At 41.9% G+C, this 24,762-nt stretch overlaps 1 protein-coding gene across 9 annotated transcripts in view; it reads right to left on the reverse strand.

Moving 5' to 3' along the window:
* The window catches only part of PTK2 (protein tyrosine kinase 2), a 405,326-nt gene that overhangs the window by 168,218 nt on the left and 212,346 nt on the right, over positions 1-24,762 (reverse strand). For all 9 annotated transcript variants that reach the window (XM_075063277.1, XM_075063281.1, XM_075063280.1 and 6 more), the window contains 3 exons: positions 19,492-19,571; positions 18,103-18,165; positions 2,942-2,996 (listed from right to left, as the gene is read on the reverse strand). In XM_075063277.1, coding sequence (XP_074919378.1) covers positions 2,942-2,996; positions 18,103-18,165; positions 19,492-19,571 — 198 coding nt within the window. The remainder of the gene's footprint in view (positions 1-2,941; positions 2,997-18,102; positions 18,166-19,491; positions 19,572-24,762) is intronic.

Raw genomic sequence — 24,762 nt, forward strand, 5'->3', positions numbered from 1 at the left:
TTCTTTAAAACAGGCAAATTTCCCCATATTTTCTGTCTCCCCACCATCATACTGGCGGGTCCTGCTACTAGTTGGATCCCTGCTCGCTAGCCACCCGCCTTCCCATCAGCAGTAAGGGGGAAGGAGGTATCCAGTGGCCAACGATGGGGGTGAATGTGCAAGGCTGGTGTGGTAGCAGGGTGAAGATGCAGCGCACGGGGAAAGCCACTCCTTCTGCTGGCCCGCCAGTGCAGCCCCTACTACATGCTGGCTTTCAGCCAGCAGGGCCTCGCCCCACTTCTGGCCAGCACTGTCTGCACACTGCAGCAGCCAATGAGTGCAGGCAGGTGTCAGATGGTTACATGCTGCCTCTCTTGCCCTTTATGTTCTCCCCCTCTTGCTGTTCTCTTCCTGCTTTGTCTCTCTGCCCCCCGACCCACTGCTCCTCCATATCCCCCCCCCCCCAAGTGGAGTGCATCCCACTCTCAGAGCTGTGCGGAAAACCAGTCCCTAGTCAGAGCGCTCAGTTCACCAACAGCCTGGCTGGCAGGCTCCTTCCTTCCCCCACTGCTCTGGCGAGGCTGGAGCCCTGGGAAAGCCCAAGACCCTCCACCCCATAGCGCTTGCCAGGAGGAGCTGAGCCCTGCATGTGCCAAACGCTGCACAGTGCTGGCATGGAGAAGCCTCTCCGCCCATCAGCTAAGCCCTGAAGTGGCAGGGGGAAGTAATTTCCAGCCTGTTCATGCCCTGAACCTGCAGGCTCCAGAGCAGCCCCTGGGGCAGGGGCTTAGCTCTTTCTTCACTCACCCCTCCCCACCCTGGGTCCTGCCACCAGGAAGCATGGGGCTGCTCCATCCCCTAGGTACCCTCCCCCTGCAGAGCCAACCCTCTGGCCGGGTTCGCTGTAGCCTCTGCAGTCAGGTTCCCTGGGCCTTGGTGCACAATGTATTCTTAGGGCTCAACTCCTTCCTGCCCCTACTGTAGCTGGAGGCAGCTGGGTTATGTCAGTGGCCTGCAGCAGCCTGGAGGAGTTAGCTGCCTTTCGGCACTGTGTAGCCAGGAAGGGACAAGCTGGGGGTGGGGGAGAGAAGAGATGAGCTCTGCAAAGACACGGGCCAGGTCATCTCTTCCCCACCTCTTCCTCCCCTGTGGCTGGAAGCAGCTCCCGTCCCTTCCCTCTTGCACATTGCCAAATGATGCTGCTAGCCACATTCTGGCAGAAATCTGAGAGGGGGCATGTGACCCTGTGTGCCTCCCCAGGTGTTGCCTCGGGAAGATGTGGTGCCAGGTACCAGGGGAGGCGGGTCCATCCTGGGGGCCCAGCCAAGCATGGAAGGCAGAGAGCACTGGGAAGGGAGGAACGTGTCGGCTGGTCATCCTCCTCTCCCCCACCCCGCCCTGTGAGAGAGGTGTATGAAAGTGAGTGCGTGTGTGTGTGTGTGTGAGAGAGAGACCTCTCTCAGTGTGTGTGTGTGTGTGGGGGGGGTAGTGGTGTGTTTGTCACCCTCCCCCTGTGAACCCTAAAGCCTTAAAGATAACAAGATAAATAAAAAGAATCGAACTAGCAGTATTTTTTTTTAACAGGGGCTCGATATTAATTTGAAAGTTTATATACGGCATTGTTCTGATTGATGGTCGTTGAACTCACTTAAATATGAGTAATTTTACCAGATGCCCCATATTCAGCGTAGGGAAATATGGTCATCCTAGCATTACATGCTGCCAATGTATGAGAACACCAGTGATTAATACTTTTCTCATCAAGAGAAAAATGTTTCCATAGCAGCCCAGTTACTACTATAAATGCAAATCATTACCCACTTTTCAGGTCTCAAAAGCAGACAAATGGAATCCAAAGCTGTCATAAGTAGATAGGTAAGGTAAGGGTTAAGTTTCTTTTACCTGGAAAGGGTAACCCAAACACCTGACCAGAGGACCAATCAAAGAACTGGATTGTTTAAAAGTCAGGGGCGGGAATTTGTATACTCGGGGTCTTTGTTGTTTTCTCGGCTATGAGTAAACAAGTTTCCTTCTAACTCCATCTTATCTCAAATATTCTACCAAAAGTCTGTGAGTACAAAGTGAAACAAAGTAATTCGGCTATGAGGAGCTTTGTGTTGTATTTACAGATGTGGATTGCTGGGTCTTTGTTGCTTCCTCGGCTGTGAGGGACAAGCTATCTTGCTAATTCCAATCTTCTTCTCATTCTACTAAAAGGCAGTGAGTACAAAACGGAAACAAAGTAAAATCGGCTATGATATGCTTTGCTTTGTACTTACTGTGTGTGATTGCTGGTCTATTTAAATTGGCTATTTTTTAAATCAGACTGGGTTGTTCATATTTTCTTAAGTAGGAGCCTGTATTAATTTTTATGCAAGTTATTATTCTGTATTTTCTCTTTTTCTATATAAAGCTTTCTTTTTCAAAACTTGTGGAAGTTCTTTTTCTAGTAAGGCAGAGAAATTGAAACCTCTGTATCAGGTATCTGTCTCCCTCACGGGAAGGCAGGAACGGGGAAAGGCAAAGCCAAGCTGTTGGTATTTTGCATCTCAATTGTCCTGAGGGAAAAGAACGCTTATCTCTTGGGAAGCAGAGAAACAGGTTTCTTGGTACTCGCAGGCTAGACCAAGAGGCAAGCCTGGGAAGGAGGGGGGAAGGGGTTATCTCTCCTGCTTTTAGACTCCAAGGGATTTGGAATCTGGAGGTCCCTCCAGGGAAGGGTTGGGGACACCAGAGAGAGGAAAGGGGGGTCAGGCCCTATCAATTCCTGACCTGGTGGCAGCCTATCAGATCTAAGCTGGAGATTAAGCTTAGAGGACTTCATGCTAGTACCTTATATTTGAACTCTAAGGTCCAAATCGAGGAATATTACTATGACAAAAGCCATTTTCATTTTCTCCAGTATTTGAAAAATATGCTATTCATGGATTTGAGGCACATGATCAAGGGGAAGTATAATTACCTTTACAGAATCCAACAAACTCTTCGGAAAAAATCTCTTTAAGCCAACATCTTTCCTGAAATAAACAAACACACATATACTGTTGATAAGAAATCTTGTGAGATACCATGGTGATGGGGTCTTTAGAAATGCATGTAAATACACTAGAGAGACAAGGTGGTTGAGGTAATATCTTTTATTGGACTAATTTCTTATGGTGAGAAAGACAAGCATTCAAGCTTAAACAACTCTTTTTCAGTTCACATCATCATACAGCTACAACAACACTGCATACAAATATAATCCTCAGTAAAGTTCAATATTAGAATGCAAATTCAGGGTCATTAAAATGTTAACTTTAGCCACTCCATAGCAATTGCCGTACTGTAGAATCTTCTATTATTAAATATAGAAAGATACCATCTTTAGAATAGGTACCTGAGATGGAGAGTGCATTGCGTTTAATGGTGTCCGCATGCAATCACAGAGAAGTGCTGGGAATGAATTGCCTACAGTAAATATTTTATTGTTTCAAGAAACACTAAAAAACACAGTCACTACACAGTATACTGAGAAAGGACTAGCATGAAAACTGGAACACCCAATCATGCTTACGCACCTGCAACTGTTTTGTGAGAAAAGCCATCCTCTGACTTGCAGAATTTACCATAAAATGAGGGGTTACAAGGACCACTCTGGCTGCTGCCAGACTGGATTTCTCCTTCTTATGGGCATCCAAATATATTTGTATTGCTGTGTTATTTCTAGCAGCATTATAATTAAGGTCTGTGCATGTATTTCTACTCTGATTTTTTTTCTTAAACTTAAACCTTTAGGATTAAAATATCTTCTTGGCTGAAACAAGATGTACCCAATGTAAGCCTGACATGTTATCTATATCCCCAAAAATTTTTTTGACTTTAAGTTTGCAAGACTGCAAATGCCACCAACACAAATTGTAAAAAGCAATGAAATATGCACTAAAACATTCAACACTCAACTGACAAGTTGACCTCCTCAACCACTTCCTTCCACTCTACATATCTACATTTTAAAGTGTCAGAGTTGATACACAGATGCAATTGTAAAACTATGTGATATATTTATCATGCACCCTTGACCACCTCACCTATCCTCTGCCCTCTAATTATTTTCACAGAATTTATTTAACGTCCCAATCCCTTAGGCATCATACAGCCACTTGTTTTTTTCTTAACTAATCTACCTTTCTGTGCAATGTGACCATCCCACATGAATGCTAACAAAATGTTACCATCACACATGCACACCCTAGAAAGACAAGACAGAAAGGATTAAAAAACCAAACACAAATGGTGGACTGTGATGGAGCAAGGCCAGATGACTATTGGAAAGTAGTGAGAAACAGGTATGTTAGCCCCAGGCTAAACAAATCCCTAGTACCATGGTAACCAAATGGCAGTTGCTCCTGGTTAATCAAGACACCTGGGGCCAATTAAGCTCCTTCTAGAAAGCAGTGGAGACAATTAGGTTGATTGGAACACCTGAAAACAATCAAGTGCTGGCTGGAACTAGTTAAAAGCCTTCCAGTTAGAGGTGCCTCTCAGGAGCTGTAGGAGGAAGCTGTGCTGCTGGAGAAACTGGGCAGGACAAACCCTATCACGCATAAGGAAGGAGGCCCTGCGGTAAGGGTGAAGTAGATGTTGAGGAAAGGGGGGCTGCTGTGGGGAAATGGCCCAGGGAATTGTACTTTTCCTGTTTCCAAAAAGTCAGTTACCAATAGCTGCTACTATTAGGGTTCCTAGAATGGAGCCTGGAGTAGAGGGCAGGCCTGGGCTTCCCCCACCCCCTGCCTGATTAATCACAGAGACTGTGAGAGGGAGAGTTGCTTCTTCCCACCTCCCTTGCTGGCTTATGATGAAAATGGCTCTATAGGTTGTGACCCTTGCTTCTAGAGAGAAGGGGGATGTGCAGAGTCACAGTGAGCCTCTGAGGCTACTGTAATCTGCCTGGTAGTTGGACCCCTTGAGACAAGGTTGGAGATTTGTCACATGGACCCAATCTGCAAAGTTTGAATCCAGGTTCAGAATATCCCAACCTCTGGGTGTTGAGCTGGAATTTTAGTTTGGCTCAGTGTCTAATTTGGATGACAATATAGTACTCAAAATAGTGCTTAGCCTTGCTCATAAATATACCCTTGACTTTGAATTCTGTTGCTTTTATGGAGTAGTTGGCTGCCCCTATTTTCTCCCTAGCAGCCAACTTCTAGAGCAGGTGAGACTGAAAGGAAAGAGCTTGAGAATTTCCAGAGGGGTGTCAGAGCATGAAGATACCATCATGCTGGTGCATCTGAGCAGCATGTACCAGTTTGTGTCAAACGTCACAATCTATATGAACATTAGCATAAGAAAACAAGGCTCAAACCTGGAAAAAATATCTGTATTGAAAAAGGATTTCTGCCCTAATCTTCTCAAGTGGTAATACAAACTGTACTTAAAAAATATAAATAAATAAATTTGAGTTTGTGAACTCTTCATAGAAGGGATCATGTCTACCTCTTCAATGAACATTAAGGAAAGCCTTCCATTCTGATATATTTGGAACGGGAGGGGAAGATAGTAATGTGCCTCAAACATCTATCAGGTATGGCCAAACTTCCTGACCCTCTGAGCTGCATACGACAATCTTCAGATTTTCGAGAGCGGAGGTGCACCTGCCGGGGTTTGGGGCTTCTGCCCTGCAGGGTCCAGGGGGCTTAGAGCTCCTGCCTCTTGAGGAACGCCTGCCATGGCATGAGACTTCAGCCCTGAGTCCCGGCAGGTGCCCCACCACAGGGCAGAAGCCCCAAGCTCTCCCAAACAGTCTGGTAGGTGGAGAATTGTGGGGGCTCTGAGAGCTGTAATTTAACTGTTTGGCCACCCCGATCTATATAATAAGATGCCAGGATTGTCACTGCGTGTGTCATCCTGAAGCCTAGAATGTCTGAGTCAGAGTGAAGTAAAGGAATCAGCTACAAACACGGATGGGAGCTTTTTTCTTTAGAATTGCACCAGGTTCAATCATCACTGGGATTGCTGGTCTGTTACAATCCATTTTTAAATTCTAAGCCATTTTGACTTTACGGATTGTGCGGTATGTGGCTACAGTAAAGCAGGTATCTATGCCATAACAAGACTCCTAGACCTTTGACGTATCAGAGGTAACTCAATCACCACCTTACTCTGCAGCTAATTTGCATGCAAGTTTCATCTGTTGTCTGAGGGAGACTGCACAGATTTCCACCTATGTCAGAAAATTGCTGTTAGTCAACCTGTGAAGTATATACAACCAGCTGCCTTCCAGTGGGCTAAGAGGGAAACAACATACATGGAATTCTAAGTCTTATTTATGGAATAAAAATAAAAATCTTTTGAGGCACCTTCTCTGGGCACTCAGGATGTTATACAATAAATTCATAAAATACATTTAAAAACATTATAAATTAAAAGTAGCAGAATATTCATTCACAGCAGTGAACCCTGGAGTCTGTGCAATGACACTAAGCTGGAAAAGATAAAATTTCATAAACATTAAGTCCTTTGATGTATTTCATCTCAAATTCAAATAATGTACAGTTTTATCATTCTATGTAGAATTAGATAAACCTGACACACCATTACAGTCTAAATAATATGCAAAGACATTTTGACAAGTGTGATGGGGCAAGGCCAGATGGCTACAGTAAAGTACTGAGAAACAGGTATGTTAGCCCTAGGCTAAACAAATCCCTAGTACCCTGGTAACCAAATGGCAGTTGCTCCAGGTTAATCAAGGCACCTGGAGCCAATTAAGATCTTTCTAGAAGGCAGTAGAGATAGCTACTTTAATTAGAACACCTGCAGCTAATCAAGGCAGGCTAATCAGGGCACGTGGGTTTAAAAAGGAGCTCACTCCAGTCAGGCAGTGAGGAGCCAGAGGAGAAGGAGCGTGTGTGGGGAGCTGGGGGCAAGGAGCTGAGAGTGAGAGCGTGTACTGCTGGAGGATTGAGGAGGACAAGCGTTATCAGACACCAGGAGGAAGGTCCTGTGGTGAGGATAAAGAAGGTGTTTGGAGGAGGCCATGGGGAAGTAGCCCAGGGAGTTGTAGCTGTCATGCAGCTGTTACAGGAGGCACTATAGACCGCTGCGATCCACAGGGCCCTGGGCTGGAACCCAGAGTAGAGGGCGGGCCCGGGTTCCCCCCAAGCCTCCCAACTCCTGATCAGACACAGGAGGAGCTGACCCAGACTGTGGGTTCCATAAGAAGGGAAGATCACTGAGGTGAACAAATCCGCCAGTAAGTGCAGGACCCACCAAGGTAGAGGAGGAACTTTGTCACACAAGGAATACTTTAGTTAACATTGAACACTTTAGCAAGCAAAAGAATTCTGCAAAAATTAAGTTCTCTAAATGAATGCAGCGTTGCCACCATCTTAACACTATTATAGCACATGGTTCCCACATTCTGCTACAATAATTTGTTTCTAAACTGAATCACATAACAGCTTTTGATTATACAGATCTGAGTTTGCAGCAAATGCCACACAAATCACCACACAGAATTTAATGAATAGCAACTCTTAGTCACATTTGTTAATATAGCATATCCTATTTTTAAAATTAGATTGTAAATCCAATTTTCTTAATTTAGTAGAATTTAACATAAAAGTATACAGAGTTACAGCAGTGGTCTGCGACTGCAATATTAAAAACTTTTATAAGCAAGAAATAAGCATTATAAATTGAAATGTATCCATAGCCATAACATAAAAAATACCACATGCAAACTCCAGACGGCTGCATTTCATGGCTGTGGAATGGACTGACACCTATTCAGGAGAGTGCTCAACCAACAATGCCAGACTAAGACCTCATAGCCTTACCTTTATTGGTAGTTAGGGATAGTTAATAGCTGTTACTGGTTTATATTAGGGCTGTCAAGTGATTAAAAAAATTGCGATTAATCGTGCAATTAAAAAACTTCACACGACTAGTTGTGTGATTAATCACACGGTTAAATAATAATAGAATACCATTTATTTAAATTTTTTGGATGTTTTCTACATTTTTCAAACATTGATTTCAATTACAACACAGAAGGCAAAGTGTACAATGTTCACTTTATATTTATTACAAATATTTGTGCTGTAAAAACAAAAGAAATAGCGTTTTCCAATTCACCTCATACAAGTACTGCAATGCAATCTCTTTATTATGGATGTTGATCTTACAAATGTAGAATAATGTATGAAAAAACAACTGCATTCAAAAATAAAAGAATGTACATCTTTAAAGCCTACAAGTCCACGCAGTCCTCGCTTTTGTTCAGCCAGTCACTCAGACAAATAACTGTTTACATTTGCAGGAGACAATGCTGCCTGCTTCTTGTTTTGTTCTCACTTTCAGTGAGATTGTAGAGTTTACATGGCACTGTTGTAGATCATTATGTGCCAGATGCACTAAAGATTCATATGTCCCTTCATGCTTCAACCACCATTCCAGAGGACATGCGTCCATGATGATGATGGGTTCTGCTCGATAATGATCCAGAACAGAGTGGACCGCCGCATGTTCATTTTCATCATCTGAGTCAGATGCCACCAGCAGAAGGTTGATTTTCTTTTTTGGTGGTTCGGGTTCTGTAGATTCCGCATCAGAGTGTTGTTCTTTTAAGACTTCTAGAAGTACGCTGCACACCTCGTCCCTCTCAGATTTGGAAGGCACTTCAGATTCTTAAACCTTGGGTGGAGTGTTGTAAAACGAACAACATGTGCTGAGTCATCATCCAAGACTGCTATAATATGGCATACTATAATATAATGCATGGCAGAATTTGGTCAAACAGAGCAGGAGACATAGTATTCTCCCCGAAGGAGTTCAGTCAAAATTTAACGAATTATTTTTTTAACTAACATCATCACCGTGGAAGCATGTCCTCTGGAATGGTGGCCAAAGCATGAAGGGACATACGAATGTTTAGCATATCTGGCACATAAATATCTTGCAATGCCGGCTATAAAAGTGCCGCTGCAACGCCTGTTCTCACTTTCAGGTGACACTGTAAATACGAAGCCGGAAGCATTATCTCCCGTAAATGTAAACAAACTTGTTTGTCTTAGCGATTGGCTGAAGTAGAGGTAGGACTGAGTGGACATGTAGGCTCTAAAGTTTACATTGTTTTGTTTTGAGTGCAGTTATGTAACAAAAAATTCTACATTGTGTAAGTTGCACTTTCATGGTAAAGAGATTGCATTACAGTACTTGTAAGAGGTGAATTGAAAAACTATATCATTTTTACAGTGCAAATATTTAATGAAAAATATAAAGTGAGCGCTGAACACTTTGTATTCTGTGTTGTAATTAAGATCAATATATTTGAAAATGTAGAAAAACATCCAAAATATTTAATAAATTTCAAATGGTATTCTGTTACCAGTGTGATTAAAACTGCGATGAATTGTGATTTTTTAATTGCAATTAATTTGAGTTAATCACGTGAGTTAACTGTGATTAATCTACACCCCTAGTTATATGGTTATGCCAACAGCTTTATATTTACTATAATTGATGCTCTCCTACCAGTGGGAATTATTGGATATAAACACTGCATTTTCTTTTCAGTGTAATCTTCATTAGGATTAACCCATCAAATATCAACTGCAGCGAGCTCTTTGGGCTTACATTTTCTGCAACTAATAAGCACCGTGGCGGTATCTTTTTCTTTTATTAGTTTTGTATTTCTATTTTTTTCCCTGAACACTTCAATAAAAAAGTTGATATAAAAAAAGAACAGTAATATTAGGACAGCATGAAGGGGGATGTGCTTCTTAAATTATTTTTTAATGCAGCGGGTGCAGATGCTTCTTTCTATCTCCCAGTTTTGCATCTGTGCAGCTTAATTCCTTCTCCTGGGTGTAGGGATTTACATTTATTAGGACCAAGTCTCCCTTTATTGCAGTCCCTACTGATTTAACTGCTACAAGTCACTCTGAAGTTTGACTCTGTCCACCTCTTTGGGCTACCTCCCTCCAGCTTTGGTTTCATCTGAAAAATCTGATCAACAGCAAATTTACATCGAACACACCTGACAATGATAGGCAATAAGCAGCCATATCAGGTGCAGAGGGTGTTTGTTTATGTTCAGTTGGTCAAAAAGTCTTCATATACTATCAGGGCCTGGGACTGTACTATAACTAGCAAAAAAACGACTTTGCTTGAAAAGTGACCTTCACTGTTGTGAGGAAAAACAGTTCCATAGTCCACCTGGAAGGGGAGGTCCATGAAGCAGTTTGAGAATAAAACAATTACTAACCTTTCCGTAACAGTTGTTCTTCAAGATGTGTTTCTCATATCCATTCTACATTAGGTGAGCATGCAGTGCGTGCACAGACAAGAGAATTTACCCTCAGTGGTAGCCGTTGGGCCAGCTCTAGCATCCTCTGGTGCCGCACACTCATGTGCCGGTATACGGGCCCCGCTGGCCTCTCACCCTCTCAGTTCCTGCTTGCCAGTTAACACCAACAAAGGAATAAGAGGGTGGGTTGTGGAACAGACATGAGCAACACACCTTGGAGAACAACAATTACAAAAACAATAGTAAATTTTTTCTTTCAATGCTTGCTCATGTCCCTTCCATGTTAGGTGACTCCCAAGCAGTACCTGAGGAGGTGGACTCAAAGTTCATGGATATGCAGATTGTAAAACTGCTCCACCAAACTTGGCATCATCTCTTGCCTGCTGGGTGATAGCACAGTGGGAGGATAAAGTATGTGCTGATGACCAGGTCCGCTGCCTTGCCAATGTCCTGAATAGGGACCTGGGACAGGAATGGTACTAATGAAGCCTGAGCTTTTGTTGAACAGGCTGTCAAGATGGCAGGAGGTAGGATGCCCAATTGCTCGTAGCACATATGAATTCAGGAAGTGATCCAGGACAAAATTCTCTGGGCTGAAACCAGTAGGGCTTTCATCCTATCTGCTACTGCCACAAAGAGCTGTGTAGATTTATGGAACAGCTTGGTTTTTTCAGTGTAGACGGCCAGGGTGCATTTAACATCCAGTGTGTGGAGACACTGCTCCTGTTTTCTTGTTCCATTTTGGGAAGAAAATGGACAGGAAGATTACTATGAAACTGCAAGACCACCTTTGGGAGGAACACTGGGTGGGGCTGAAGCTGAACCTTGTCCTTAAAGAATACCATATACAGGGGTTCTGATGTCGAGACTTTGATTTCTGAGACCCTCCTGGCTGAGGTAATCGCTACCAGGACGGCAAGCATCTAGGAGAGATACAACATAGGGCACAATGCCAGCGGCTCAAAAGGAGAACCCGTGAGCCTCGACAGGACTAGGTTTAGGTCCCACGGATGGCCAGGTTCACAAATTTGAGAGTAAAGCCTCTCTAGACCCTGAAGGAAGCAAATGGACATTTCATGCGAGAAGACTGACCTACCATCCACCAGAGGGTGGAAGGCTGAAATTGCTGCTAGATGCACCTTGATCAATGAAGTGGCTAGGCCCTGTTGTTTCAGATGAAGCAGGTATTCCAGCACGGACTGGAGACGTGACTGAGTTGGTGAGAAGCCTCGTTGGGAAGACCACACCAGGAAACGCTTCCACTTGGCTAGGTAAGTCGCTCTACTAAATGTTTTATTATTACCTAGCAAGACATGGCGGATTTGTTCTGAACAGGCCAGCTCCACTGGATTAAATCATGGAGCTTCTATATGGTCAGCTGGAGGGCCTTGAGGTTTGGGTGAAGCAAACGGCCCTGATTTTGCGAGATCAGGTCCAGGAGAGGTAGGAGTGGCAGTGGAATTGCTACTGATAGATCCAGTAGCGTGCCAAACCAGTATTGGTGTGGCAGAGCCTATAAGGATCACCTTTGCTTTGTCTCACTGAACTTTCAGAAGAACCTTGTGTACCAGAGAAATGGGGGAAACAAAGAGACCAGGAGCTTTGTCCATGGGAGTAGGAAGACATCTGAGAGACAGCCTGGGCTGTTCTCACACAATGAGCAGAACTGCTGACTTTTCCTGTTCTGCTTGGTTGAAAACAAGTTTACACGGGGAAATCCCAACCTCTGAGGGATGGATCTGGTTATCTCTAGGTGAAGGAACCACTAGTGGTGAGAAGAGAAAGACCTGTCAGTGTTCCAGGCTCCCAGAAGGTGGGAAGCTTTGAGGTGAATGGAGTGTTTCAGCCAGAAGTACCACAGGTGAATGGCCTCTTGACACAGGGTCGATGAGCACGCTCCTCCCTGTTTGTAAATGGAAACCATGGCTACCTTGTTGTCCATGTGCTCTCATACAACTTTGCCTGTGATCTGGGGTATGAACATCTGGCACACTAAGCAGATTGCTCTGAGCTCTCTGTTTATGTGCAAAGAGAGCTCTTCCTGGGACCACAGGCACTGAGTCCTGATGTGCCTGAGGTTAACCCCCCCCCCCCCCCAACTTAGATCGGATGTGTCCAAAATTAGGGATGCTGATGGCTGAGGGGTGAGAGAGGGATCACATGCATCAATCAAAGGAGGCGAGGACCAGGATAAGAACAGTGAGCACCAAGTCTAAGTGGTGATAGGGTGGTGAGCATACCAAGGCCAGCCAAGCTTGAAGGGATCTGAGGTGCGGTCTTGCGTGCTGAACCACGGGAGTGCACATGGCCATGTGACCTAAAAGTCTGAGGGGAAAAATGGACTGTTGTGATGGGGTGAGCCTGGACCTTGGATATTACAGCCAACATTGTCTGGAAGCAAGCCTTTGAGAGGAAGGCTCTAGCCCCAGAAGAATTGACCATTGCACTGATAGATTCTGTCCTCTCGATGGAGACAAGAATTGATTTTTGCTCATTTATCAATAGGCCCAGGGCATGGAAGGTAGTTTGGACCAAACTCATGCTGGCTTTGATCTGGCCTTGGACTGGCCCTTAATTAGCCAATAGTTGAGATAAAGGTAAACTTGAATGCCTTGCCTTCTTAGGAAAGTCGCCACCACCACCATCCATTTTCTGAAAATCCAGGGGGTTGCCAACAGGCCAAAAGGGGAGGACAATGAATTAGTAGTGGGTCTGGTTTATGACAAATCTGAGGAATCTTCTGTGGCCCCAGAAGATGGAGATGTGGAAATAGGCATCTTTTAAGTCAAGGGCGGCAGGCTAGTCCCCTGTATCCAGGGAGGGAATAATGGAAGCCAGGGAAAGCATGTGGAATGTCAGCTTCTTGAGAATTGTTGAGGTGACGCAGGTCTAGAATGAATTGAAGACTCAGTTTGACTTCGGGATTAGGAAATAGCAGGAGTAAAATCCTTTCCCCCTCAAGTTCCATGCAACTCCTCTATAGCCCCTACCGTCAGAGTCTGCACTTCCTGGACTAGAAGTTGCTCGTAAGAAAGGATCCCTGAAGAGGAACGGGGATGGGGGTGGATGGGAGGGAGAGGTGGAAGAAAACTGAAGGACCATACTTAGCACCCAACAGTCCGTGCTGATGAGGGACAAAGCCAGGCTGAAGTAGGAGAGTTGGACTGAAAACAAGGGGGGGCGCAGGATTTGGTGGATATAATGCCCTCAGGAACCCCTTCTAAAGTTCTGCTTTGGGCCTCCCGGATATTTGTGCATGCCTAGCAGCAAGGCTGAAGTGGAAAGGGGCAGTTGCCTGTGCTTATAACCCCATCTCTGTTTTTTAAACAGGTCTTGGTGAGGTGGTGGAGCAGAGAGTCAGAGGTCTGAAATGCTTCCTTGAAGGTGCCAGGGAGCAGAGACCCAGGGATCTGAGGGTAGCCCTGGAATCTTTCAGGCCATGCAGTTTTGTATCCATGTGTTCAGAGAAGAGGGAGATTCCCTGAAACAGAAGATCCTGAATGGACTGCTGAACCTCTGATGGCAGCCAGAAGCACCTTCTCATGACCACAGCTGATGCCATTGTTCTGGCCGCCGTGTCAGTTGTGTCTAGGGCTGCCTGGCTATGGTCTTCCCTTCCTCCATTAGAACAGTGAACTCCTGGGCACTGAGTCTTTAAACTTTGCCATGGAATCCCAAACTCCCAAAGGATTCTAAGATTCAAAATCACCCTTTTCAATAGCTCCTGGTGAGCTCTAAAGTCGTCCTGTGGCGCTGAGCTGCTCGATCCTGACACAGCTTCGTCTGAGGAGGTGGTGGTAGCCTGCCTTCCTCCTCTACATCTGCACTGACCATATCACACAGGCCTAAGTCCTGCGTGTCGATTCTGGGCTCGGTACCAGAGTCCAAGTCAGGTGCCGGATGGCGTGGTGGTGGGGCTTTTCTCTCAGACACCACTGAGTACAAACAGCGGGAAGGCAGTCCTGGTACTAGGGGGAAATCTCACGGATTCCAAAATGGCCATTGGACCAGCACAGGCCACTGTCCTCTGGGCCAGGTGCCTGAGGGGGGGAACCTGCACTGGCATCTGGTGGGATGTATACTGGGTACTCGTAACAGCCCCTGGACTGGGTGCAGGACTCCACCTCTGACTACGTGTGAGCTTGGAGAGTCCATGGGGGGTCAGTGCCCCTCCCTTCTGCTGGCTAGGGCTGAGGTCCAGTGATCAGTGCCAGAGCGGGGAAGTCTTCGCCAACATCAGCAGGGCCAGTTGCCCTCCACTCGGTACTGGAGGACTTGGTGCCAGACAGGAGCTCAAGGCTATCTGCTCCCTTCTGCTCAATGAACTCCCTGGTGCTGGAAGTTGTCCTGCTGGAATCAGGGGTACTGGGAGGATTATCAGGTCCCTAGCCCCTGCAAAGGCCTCCAGGGTGGATGGCACCATGATCTTGCTGGCACCAAGATGTCCCCCTGCTAGTTTTCAATCAAGGTTACTAACCTAAATACCAATGCTTATACTTTCAAGTTTGTCCAGTAACTGACTTTGGAACATCTTACTGATGGTCATGCTGAAATCTAAGAAAACTGCATCCACTGCCTTTCCTTAGGATTTTCTTGCTCACTTTCTCACAAATCAAATTTGCCTTTCACTCTTCCGACCGAACCCCCTCCAATAACTCATTTGTAGTCATGAATCTCACCATTTATCCTCCTTTTAAGAAAATGACAATGTATCAGCCTTCCTCCAGGTCACCAGTACATTCACTTCCTTTATATTAAAAACATTCTATAATCTTTTCTCTCTCTTAATATTTCTTATTACATCTCTCTATTCCTTCCTCTTTGTATGTATCCTAAATGGGATAAATTTCTACTGATAATCACTGACTTTGAACTAATCCAACTGCCTCTTTGCTCTGCCCTGTACTTTTCTTCACTTCCAACTTTCCGCATGAAATGTTATATTACTAGGGCTATCAATTAATTGCAGTTAACTCACACGATTAACTCAAAACAAATTAGCTCAATTAAAAACATTAATTGTGAGTAATTGCAGTTTTAATCACACGGTTAAATAATAACAGAATACCAAATTATATTATAAATATTTTTAGATGTTTTTCTACATTTTCAAATATAATGATTTGAATTACAACACAGAATAAAAAGGGTACAGGGCTCACTTTATATTATTTTTTATAACAAATACTTTCACTGTAAAAAAACAAACAAAAACAGTATTTTTCAATTCACCTCATACAAGTACTGTACTGCAACCTCTTTATCATGAAAGTGCCACTTACAAATATACTTTCTTGTTACATAACTGCATTCAAAAATAAAACAACGTAAAACTTCAGAGACTAAAACTCTACTCAGTTCTACTTCTTAGCAGCCAATTTCTAAGACAAACAAGTTGGTTCACATTTACAGAAAATAATGCTGCCCACTTATTTACAGTGTCACCTGAAAGTGAGAACAAGCATTCACATGGCACTGTTGCAAGGTATTTACACGCCAAATATGCTAAACATTTGTATGTCCCTCATGCTTTGACCACCATTCCAGAGGACATGCTTCAATGCTGATGACACTTGTTAAAAAAAATGCATTAATTTAATTTGTGACTGAACTCCTTGGGGGAGAATTCTGTGTCTCCCGCTCCATGGTTTTATCCACATTCTGCCATATAGTTTGTGTTTTGGCAGTCTTGGGTGATGACCCAGCATATGTTGTTTGATATAAGAACACTTTCATTGCAGATTTGACAAACGCAAAGGAGGTATGAGATGAGCTGTCTAAAGATAGGCACAGCACTTGATCCAAGAGAATCTCAAGTGCCTTCCAAAATCTGAGAGGGATGAGGTGTGTAACATGTTTTCAGAAGTCTTAAAAGAGCAACACTCTAATTCAGAAACTACAGAATCCAAACCATCAAAAAAAGAAAATCGACCTTCTGCTGATGGCATCTGACTGAGATTATGAAAATGAACATACATTAGTCTGTACTGGTTTGGATCGTTATCGAGCAGAACCTGTTATCAGCATGGAAGCATGTCCTCTGGAATGGTGGTCGAAGCATGAAGTGGCATACAAAAATTTAACATATAGGGCACGTAGATACCTTGCAACACCAGCTACAATAATGGCATGACAACGCCTGTTCTCACTTTCAGGTGACATTGTAAATAAGAAGCGGGCAGGCAGCATTATCTCCTGTAAATGTAAACAAACTACATTTGTAATCTGCACTTTCACAATTAAGAGATTGCACTACAGTACTTGTATGAGATAAATTGAAACATACTGTCTCTTTTGTTTATCTTTGTTTACAGGGCAAACATTTGTAATCAAACTAATATAAAGTGTCAAGTATCAGAGGGGTAGCCATGTTAGTCTGGATCTGTAAAAGAAGCAAAGAGTCCTGTAGCACCTTACAGACTAACAGCCCTAGATATTACATTTAATATGTATGTACTGCACACATACTTCTGTTTATATATAAGTATGTTTGATATGTATTAGTACAACATTTTCTACACAAATAGAACAAAGTCCTTGAAAATAATGAGACACATATTTTAATAAATTATAAATATTCAGGCAGAGCTGAGTTTGGAACCCAGGAATTCTTGACTCCAAACTATGTGTTCAGTAGGGTTAGATCTCTGCCACTGCATTATTGGAACTAATGTCCTTGCAGTCTTGTTCACAGCATAGCCTGCTTTCCCTGGCATATGTCCCTTGAAAGAAGGTAACTTAACAGTGGAGCATCTATTCTCATATTAATTGGATATAACTGCTGGAAGTTATTTTTTAACCTGTTTAAAAACAAGCAAACAAAAACAGTATATTTCCTCATGAGTCCTAAACAATTTAATTGCCCTTAAAAGAATCTTCTACCCTACCTTCATATGACCAAGTACCAAACTTTTATCTGAATCAGCTCACTGATTTTATTTTAAAATAAAAACTGGAAAGCTGAAACCTTTCTTGCTGCCCTAAGCTGTTAACCTATGCTTGTTTATGCGATACACCCTGTCTTCTCTATCCCACAAGGATTTTAGCAGCAAAGCATAACAACTAGTTAGCGCATTTGTTGATACATTATTCCACTAAGGCTAATGAAAACAAAATTGATCTTTAACAGAGTTGTAACAAACATCAATTGTCTCCTTTGGAATTGAATACAAAGCTTCTCAAGCACTCTGTTCAAATTTGGATTGAAGCCATCTACTGTACAGTATGATTAAGTCTACAAATTAGATTTGCTATCAGGATGCTTCTTGGATGTTTTAAGTTTTGGAATATGTGGTGGACACACTATATGTTTATTGACCCCCAAGATCATAACTCAGTAAAACACATTTAGCAGAAGCCAAGCGAAAATAAATCCTCAGATTTTAAATTTCAAGTATCAGGTAAGTAAAGAATTGTGTAAATTAGTCCTATGACTAATTTAATTGTACACAGAAAATCCATTTTTGTACAAAGAATTGTTAAATTTGTAGGACTAGACTAGCTTATCCCACAAGCACTAACAGAATACAGATGACTGAAACCTATGGTACTGCAAATCAGCAAATTTAAACTGTTAAGCCAATTTGTCTTAGTCATACAGCGGTAAATGAGCTCTCATCACCTCTATAGACTGAAAGGTCTGAATTTTTATCAGGTTTTAAGATTTCACACTTTATTTTAGATAAAATGTTATGTCTGTTAGATAAAAATAACAGTCTTACTATCGTGACCTCACTACAAAAAATGGCAGCAGTGTTGCCTTCTCACTAAACTAGTCTTCGTTTTCCTGTACAAGCAACAGCTCAAACCTCAAACTGAAATGCAATACTTACTCTAAAACTTCATAGTTGGACTTCTTTTCTAGTGCATTGCCCCTCATCTCCCAGTATGATCTCCTAAAATCAGGGAAAAAATATTTGCAAGCAATAATTATTGGATGAACCATCTTAAATCTACAATAAGTGCATTCAGAGCTTTCAGAGACCTACCACTGAAAACACATTTGCAGCCTGACTTTAAATGTGTTCACTGACATACTATTACTCTACTACAACAGAGTAGACTTTAGTTGATTAAAGTATTTTTCATGCACGAGACATCCCAGAATGCTATACTAATAACATAATACTAGTAGCACCATGATGAGTATGAAGACAAATCAGATAGCCACAATGTGCTCGGCAAAAATACTGGAGAGTAGAAACTGTCTGAGAGAAAAGTGACCAGGATAGTGGGTTGTTATATCCGTTACATTTTTAAAAAAAAAGTAAACTAGAATTTTCCCTTCTTCCAAGACTGCCACTAAGGCTAGAGGAAACACTTCAAGCCCTTACCCACAATACTCAAGTGCCACATCTTTGTTATTGGTATTCCTGTTACTAGTGGTAGTCCTAATCTTGTTTTAGCTCTGAAAATTACTGTTCAACCTGCACTTTTTTCCTTTGCTCTATAACACTCGATTTGCCATTCATGTCTTAATGATCTTGTTACTGTCATAGTCTTGCTCTGCAAGACTAAAGCAGAACTAAAGCAAATTACTGGTATCTTAGTCCTGAGATTCTCCATAAAACAGCAAAAATACATTTCAAAAGGTTTAAGGGGTGACTGTTTCAAGATTCTCAATGTGGTAAACATACACTGAGTATCTCAAGTGTTTATGTTTATCAGTTGGAAATGAAAAGGCTACACAAAATATCAGTGCAGCTCACAAAATCAGTTCATTTTCCCTTTCAGAAACTTTGTTCTGGAAAAATATTTTGCATTCTTAAATTAGCATGTTAAAAATCTTAAACATCAAGTGCAGAGAGAAAAAGCAGCAGTGTTTTATTTTTAACTAATTCTTCATCTGTATTATTAATAGAAAAATGAGCACGTGACACCATCTGCTAGCAAATGCACTTCAGACTTATTTTCTTTTGAATATTCCAGTTTAATCTTTAGGCCTTTGAACTGTTTAGTTGCTAATATGCAACAAATAAAATCAATATAAAGAGACAGTTAATTGATCTGTAAAATTAATCTGTAATTTACAAACTATTAGGAATTAGTTACAATATATTCTGATAATTTTTTCTTTGAAATGATAAATTAGTTTTTATAATTCCTAACAATATTTTACTAATTTATAGTGGTAAGAGAATCAGGAAAAATACAAATTAAAAGCAGCTTCAAAATGAATGTATACAGTATATCAGAAACAAAATGTGCAGTTTTCAACTTACCGGATTTCAAGGCAACCTAGCTTCAAAGCAATTTCCTGGTCCACTTGATCTGCTATTTCTAACATATAATCATTTTTCACCTATGGTAAAATAAGTAGTTTTGTGTTATATAAGCATAATGTCAATGCTACTGAAGGCTGTTTCATTTGTCCATCATGTTAACTATATGCTTGAATATTGTCCAAGCAACTTTGGATGTGTGTATTTTAGGAGTAAATAATTTTGGGGAGGTATCAGACTATCATAGCATATAAACAAAAAAACAACTATTCTTATGTTTCTCATATGCATATCCGAGCTGAATGCCTGTAGGCACTCTTTCAACACCAATTTTGATGCAATTTGCCACATCTCTGTCACCTACATTAGACTTTACTAATTTGAACCAAAATAGTCACAGGGAACCTGGATGTCATAGCTGTGACATTTGAGCTCACAATTAATGTGATTGCACGCTCAATTGTGATACACATGCATGCCTTGTAAATTTGCATGTGCAATCGTGGTAACTATGCATGTACACTAGACACATATGCCTGCTTATTATGGGTAATAAACATGTAGAGAGTTGCAAAAATTTGACCCACAACATCAGTGTAAAGAAACATTTGCAGTAATAAGTAGCATCAGCGTGTGATCACCTATACATTCAGTACACCATCAGCCAGGTCTAATTTTTAAAGAATGTCTTTTATACTGGAATATACAAACACCACTCACACAAGGAAATACACATCTTTCATAAAAAAGAATAGAACACAAAAAATTACTGCCCAAGATTTGTGTGTGTAAATGATGTTTTGGCTTATTCCAATGTGAAAGGTATTCTTTATAGACACACATTTTAAATAAAAGTGAATATGAATGTTTATTTTCACAGCTGATTGCATTTAATTTTGTAACCAGTTCACAATCCTATTACTGTGATGCCATGGTCTGTTGATATGCAAAAATTGTCATCTCACAAAATCAATATGAATTCTCTGCAGATCAAACATTAAGACACTATGAAGTGTGAGGAGCCAAACCTTCCAGCTATGGAGAGAAAAAAATACTTGAAAATTGTACTATTATGAAATTCTCTTTTTAAAAAATTCCAACAAGGAAAGAAGCAGCAATTTGATCACTGAAAGCAGCTCTGGAAGAACAGACACCTTTATGGATTTTGTAAGATGAGAATGTGAATTACTGATTGTTTCAGCAATGTCAGAGAAAAGCCTTTTAGGTCTGGACTGCTCAAGTGCTCAATATTTTGACAAAACAAAAAACTCTTAATCCTTCTCAGTATAACTCTAACAAATACTAACCACATAATATCAGGAAGAGATTTTAACATCAAAAGTGTAAATAGCTGTGTTACCCTGAAGGATGGTTTGTCAATATAAAATTTATGTATATGTGCACACAATGTACACACAATGAATTATAGCACAAATTGAGATGTTTATCTCAAGAATGAATTATTAATCTTAGAATTGATAGTGCTTCACATCTTCAAAATGCTTTCATTTTAGAGATACAAAATCATAGATATGTAGAAGAATGTGAAATCTATCTAGTTCTTCTGAACAATAATTTGTAAAAGTGTACCTGATTCCTATAAAGAAATATGGACTTAAAGTTATCTGGTCATTACAAAGGTTGTAAAATCTTTCAGTGATGCATTTCCCAGGAAGTCAGAATTTTATTATGCTATTAATTAAAAAGCACAAGGAAATCCATTATGCTACTGTAAAATGCATCATATTGTATTAATCAGATAACCACATATTGCTCTAAGTGAAGAATATCCCATCTTTTACATGCTGATGTTTCAATACAAAAATAATCATACATGAGCCAAGGATAATTTTCTGTTACAGTATTTTCTTCAAAATTAAGTACTGTAATCTCACTTGAAGATGACAAATGGTGAAACTTATGGAGTTTGACATTCTACTCTTCTGTGAAAGCACATATCAGCTGAAATAACATTATAAAATTAACATAATCTACACATTTGCCAAATTATACAATTATGTTTACTTTTAAATACTTGATGGAATTCTCTCTCTGTTTTATCCCCTCATTCAAAGCTACCAACTGTCTGTCACATCACTGATGTAATACAAATTCTCTTCTACAGTATGAAGTGGTGACGTATTTGTACATATCATTAAGGTGTGGCAGATGTATTATTCCACTCATTTGTACAATAAAAGTATTAATGTAACTGGGAAGCAGATTTTCCACAAAGGGGACTTCAACATCATGGACCTAATTACGTGAAAGAGAGTTCATTAGCGGTTAAATCTTAAGAAATACTTATGTATAATTCTGGTTTGATTAAAAAGCACCCATTCAAAATTTATCAATGGCTGAAGTTCAATCTTAACAAGACAGAGTATGCTGGGAGGTAAAGAAAAACACTGCAGAGAGCTTGCTGCAACAGTGAATTCTAAAGCCTCTAAATCTGAGTCCAGATTAACTATAAAACTCCCTCACCTACCCTCAACAGCTCCACAACAATTAGGAAAAATGAAGCTGTCTACACCAAGAGACAAATGTGTGTGCAGGAGACACTTTTCTCAGGTGGATGGTTGAGTGGGACTAGGGTTACCATATTTCAGGCTCTCAAAAAGAGGATTCTGTCAGGGTCGGGGAGGGGGAGCTGGAAAAGAGTACAACTGGGGCTGCTGCAGGGGGTACACTGCAGTGGGGGTACTCACTGGAGGTGGGGGGCACATCACTCCCTGTTACAGTGGCAGGCGCAAGCCCAGGATGCAGTGACAGCTGTCAGTCAGCACCTCCATGTAGGTCCCCCCACCCTCCCCAGGGCTGGGAGGTGGTGCCTGGGTAGACGAGATAGTGCAGCAGTGGTTGCAGGGGAATGGACTCATCAGCGGTGGAGCTAGGGGAGGGACCAGTCAGGAAATGGACCAATCAGCTCTTTCTAAGCTGCAATGTCTACTCTTCAAAAATCCTGGACATTTCCTGTTATTTGAAAAATCCATCTGGACAGACGATGGAGCCTCCAAAAAGAGACAATGTCTGGTAAAATCCAGATGTATGGTAACCCTAGGCTGGGCCTAGACTGTGGAATTCACTCTCTCAGGAAATTCAAATGACAATAAACTTCACTATTTTCTAGTTCAAATGTAGCTCACTCCTTCAATCTTGCTTTTCTATTAAGCAACATGGAGCACATTAGCTTTCAACAGATAAGCGTGCACACACCTTCTACCTCTTTACCCTTTGGGGAGGAATGGAAAAGAAAACCTCACAACAGATGCTAGTTTCACAGGCTGTGTATTGTGGCAAATTGCCGGTACTGTTCTGCTGGGTCTCGCACTCTCTCTTCTCTGGGGTGGGTTCAGGGCGCTATTGCTTGCCTCTGAACCGGTTCTTAATTACTCCACTAGTGTCCTTGGAGGAGGGGAGTGGAGAGGGACCTGGGCCCACTCTCTACTCCAGGTCCCAACCCAGGGGCCCTGGGGTTGTGGTGAACCACTTGACTAGCGGTTTCTTCCCCTGGGTTACTTCCCTCTCCTACCCTTCAGCTTGTGAAGGGCTTCTTGCCTCCCTTCTACACAAGCCTGGTGCCCCTTACCTAGGGTTTCTTCTGGACTTCACAATCCACTGCAGCACTCCTCCAAACTTTCTATTTTTCTCTTATCAAGCTCTTCTCTTCTGCAACCTGCACTCTGCTCTAATCAAACCTTCCTCCTTCAACTCCCACCCTGTCTGACTGAAGCAGGGGTTTTTTTATCACATGACTGAAGTCAGGTGCTCTAATTGGAGTCAGGTGCTCTAAATGGCTACAGGTGTTCTAGTTAATCTAAAGCAAACCTTCCTCCCTTGGCAGGGAATAAGGCCCCCTGCTAACACTCTCATGCTGCCCTCTGGCCATGCTGTATCACAGTATACACTAAGAATTTCCTGAAATTTTTCACATCACTGTAGTCCCACTAGCAGTGGCAATGGTGAGAACCCTAGGGTGGACAAGACAGCTCTTGGAGTTAAGCACTGTGTCATTTAAAACTGTTCACAGCCAGTCTACATGACATGGTGGTAACACACTGGCGGCCCTTTGTCTACACTAACACTTTTTTTTTTTTTTTTTTTTTTTTTTTTTAACTTCAGGTGGAGCTGCCCCTGTATTAGCAGTGGTAGGATATTTTTCAGAAAGAAAGCTTTGCATAGATAAGGCCCTTGTTTATTTGTAAACCTGGAGTGTTACTGGATGCCATGGTGATGGGCACAGTAAAAGAACCTAATTAGAAAGTTAGATTTGGACTCTGGTAGACCAACAAGGATGTAAATGCTGAAGTTAAGCACCTATCACTGAAAAGTTCAGCACCACCCATTTCATTTAAACCAGGATCTTAAACTCAACTACCCACATTATTACCACATGTGGTCTTTGCAGCATCTATAGATAAGAACTGGACAGAACTGAATGATGCCTGCTGTTCTCTCAAGGCATGTCTACTTGGGGACACTCACGAAAGGTAAGTAAATTAACCGAAGGTGTGATTTTAAAATGCATTAGTTAAAGTGCATGAAACCATTGTGTGAATGCTCTCATCAGGAAGTGAGTTAAGCTAAAGCAAACTAAGACCACTTTTAACCTCATAGGGATGTTTATTCAAAAGTAATGTGCTTTAAAGTCAAACCTTGAGTTAATTTGGCTTAACTTTTCCCATGTAGACTGTTGTGATAATCAGGCTTACAAATTTACCCTAATTGTGACTTCAACTGTAAAAATTGAGTGAAAGTTCATAAAGTGTCATAATAACCTATAATCATCAGTGCTGATGGAAAAAGTTGTAAGGAAGAGACAAAAAGACTGTATTCATGCTAACAGAAAGGCCTACTGATATAATTTTCAAAGGCTCTTAAGATCTTGCCTAGTAAACAAGACAGTTTGAGTCTGAAGAATCAAAGTTGGTGTTTTGGGAATTAGTATACAAAATAATGAGAGAATTGGGCTATTCTGCCCAATATGCCCTTTTGGGGTTCTTAAAAAAAAAAAGAAGAGACATTGGGGGGAAAATACAGATGGAGGCTACTGCAGTACTGCCTCCTTCAAAGAGGAGGACAGAGAGAGCTTCACCATTGTGGCTGACACTCCTGCTATCTCCTGGGACCTTGGCCTTTCTCCATCCTGATCCTAAGGATTGTCCTACCCAGACCATATACCCCTCCCTCCAACACACACACACACACACACACACACACACACACACACACACACACACACACACACACACACACACACACACACACACA

This window comes from Chelonoidis abingdonii, chromosome 2 (assembly GCF_003597395.2).
Source record: "Chelonoidis abingdonii isolate Lonesome George chromosome 2, CheloAbing_2.0, whole genome shotgun sequence".
Taxonomy (NCBI): Eukaryota; Metazoa; Chordata; order Testudines; family Testudinidae; genus Chelonoidis; species Chelonoidis abingdonii.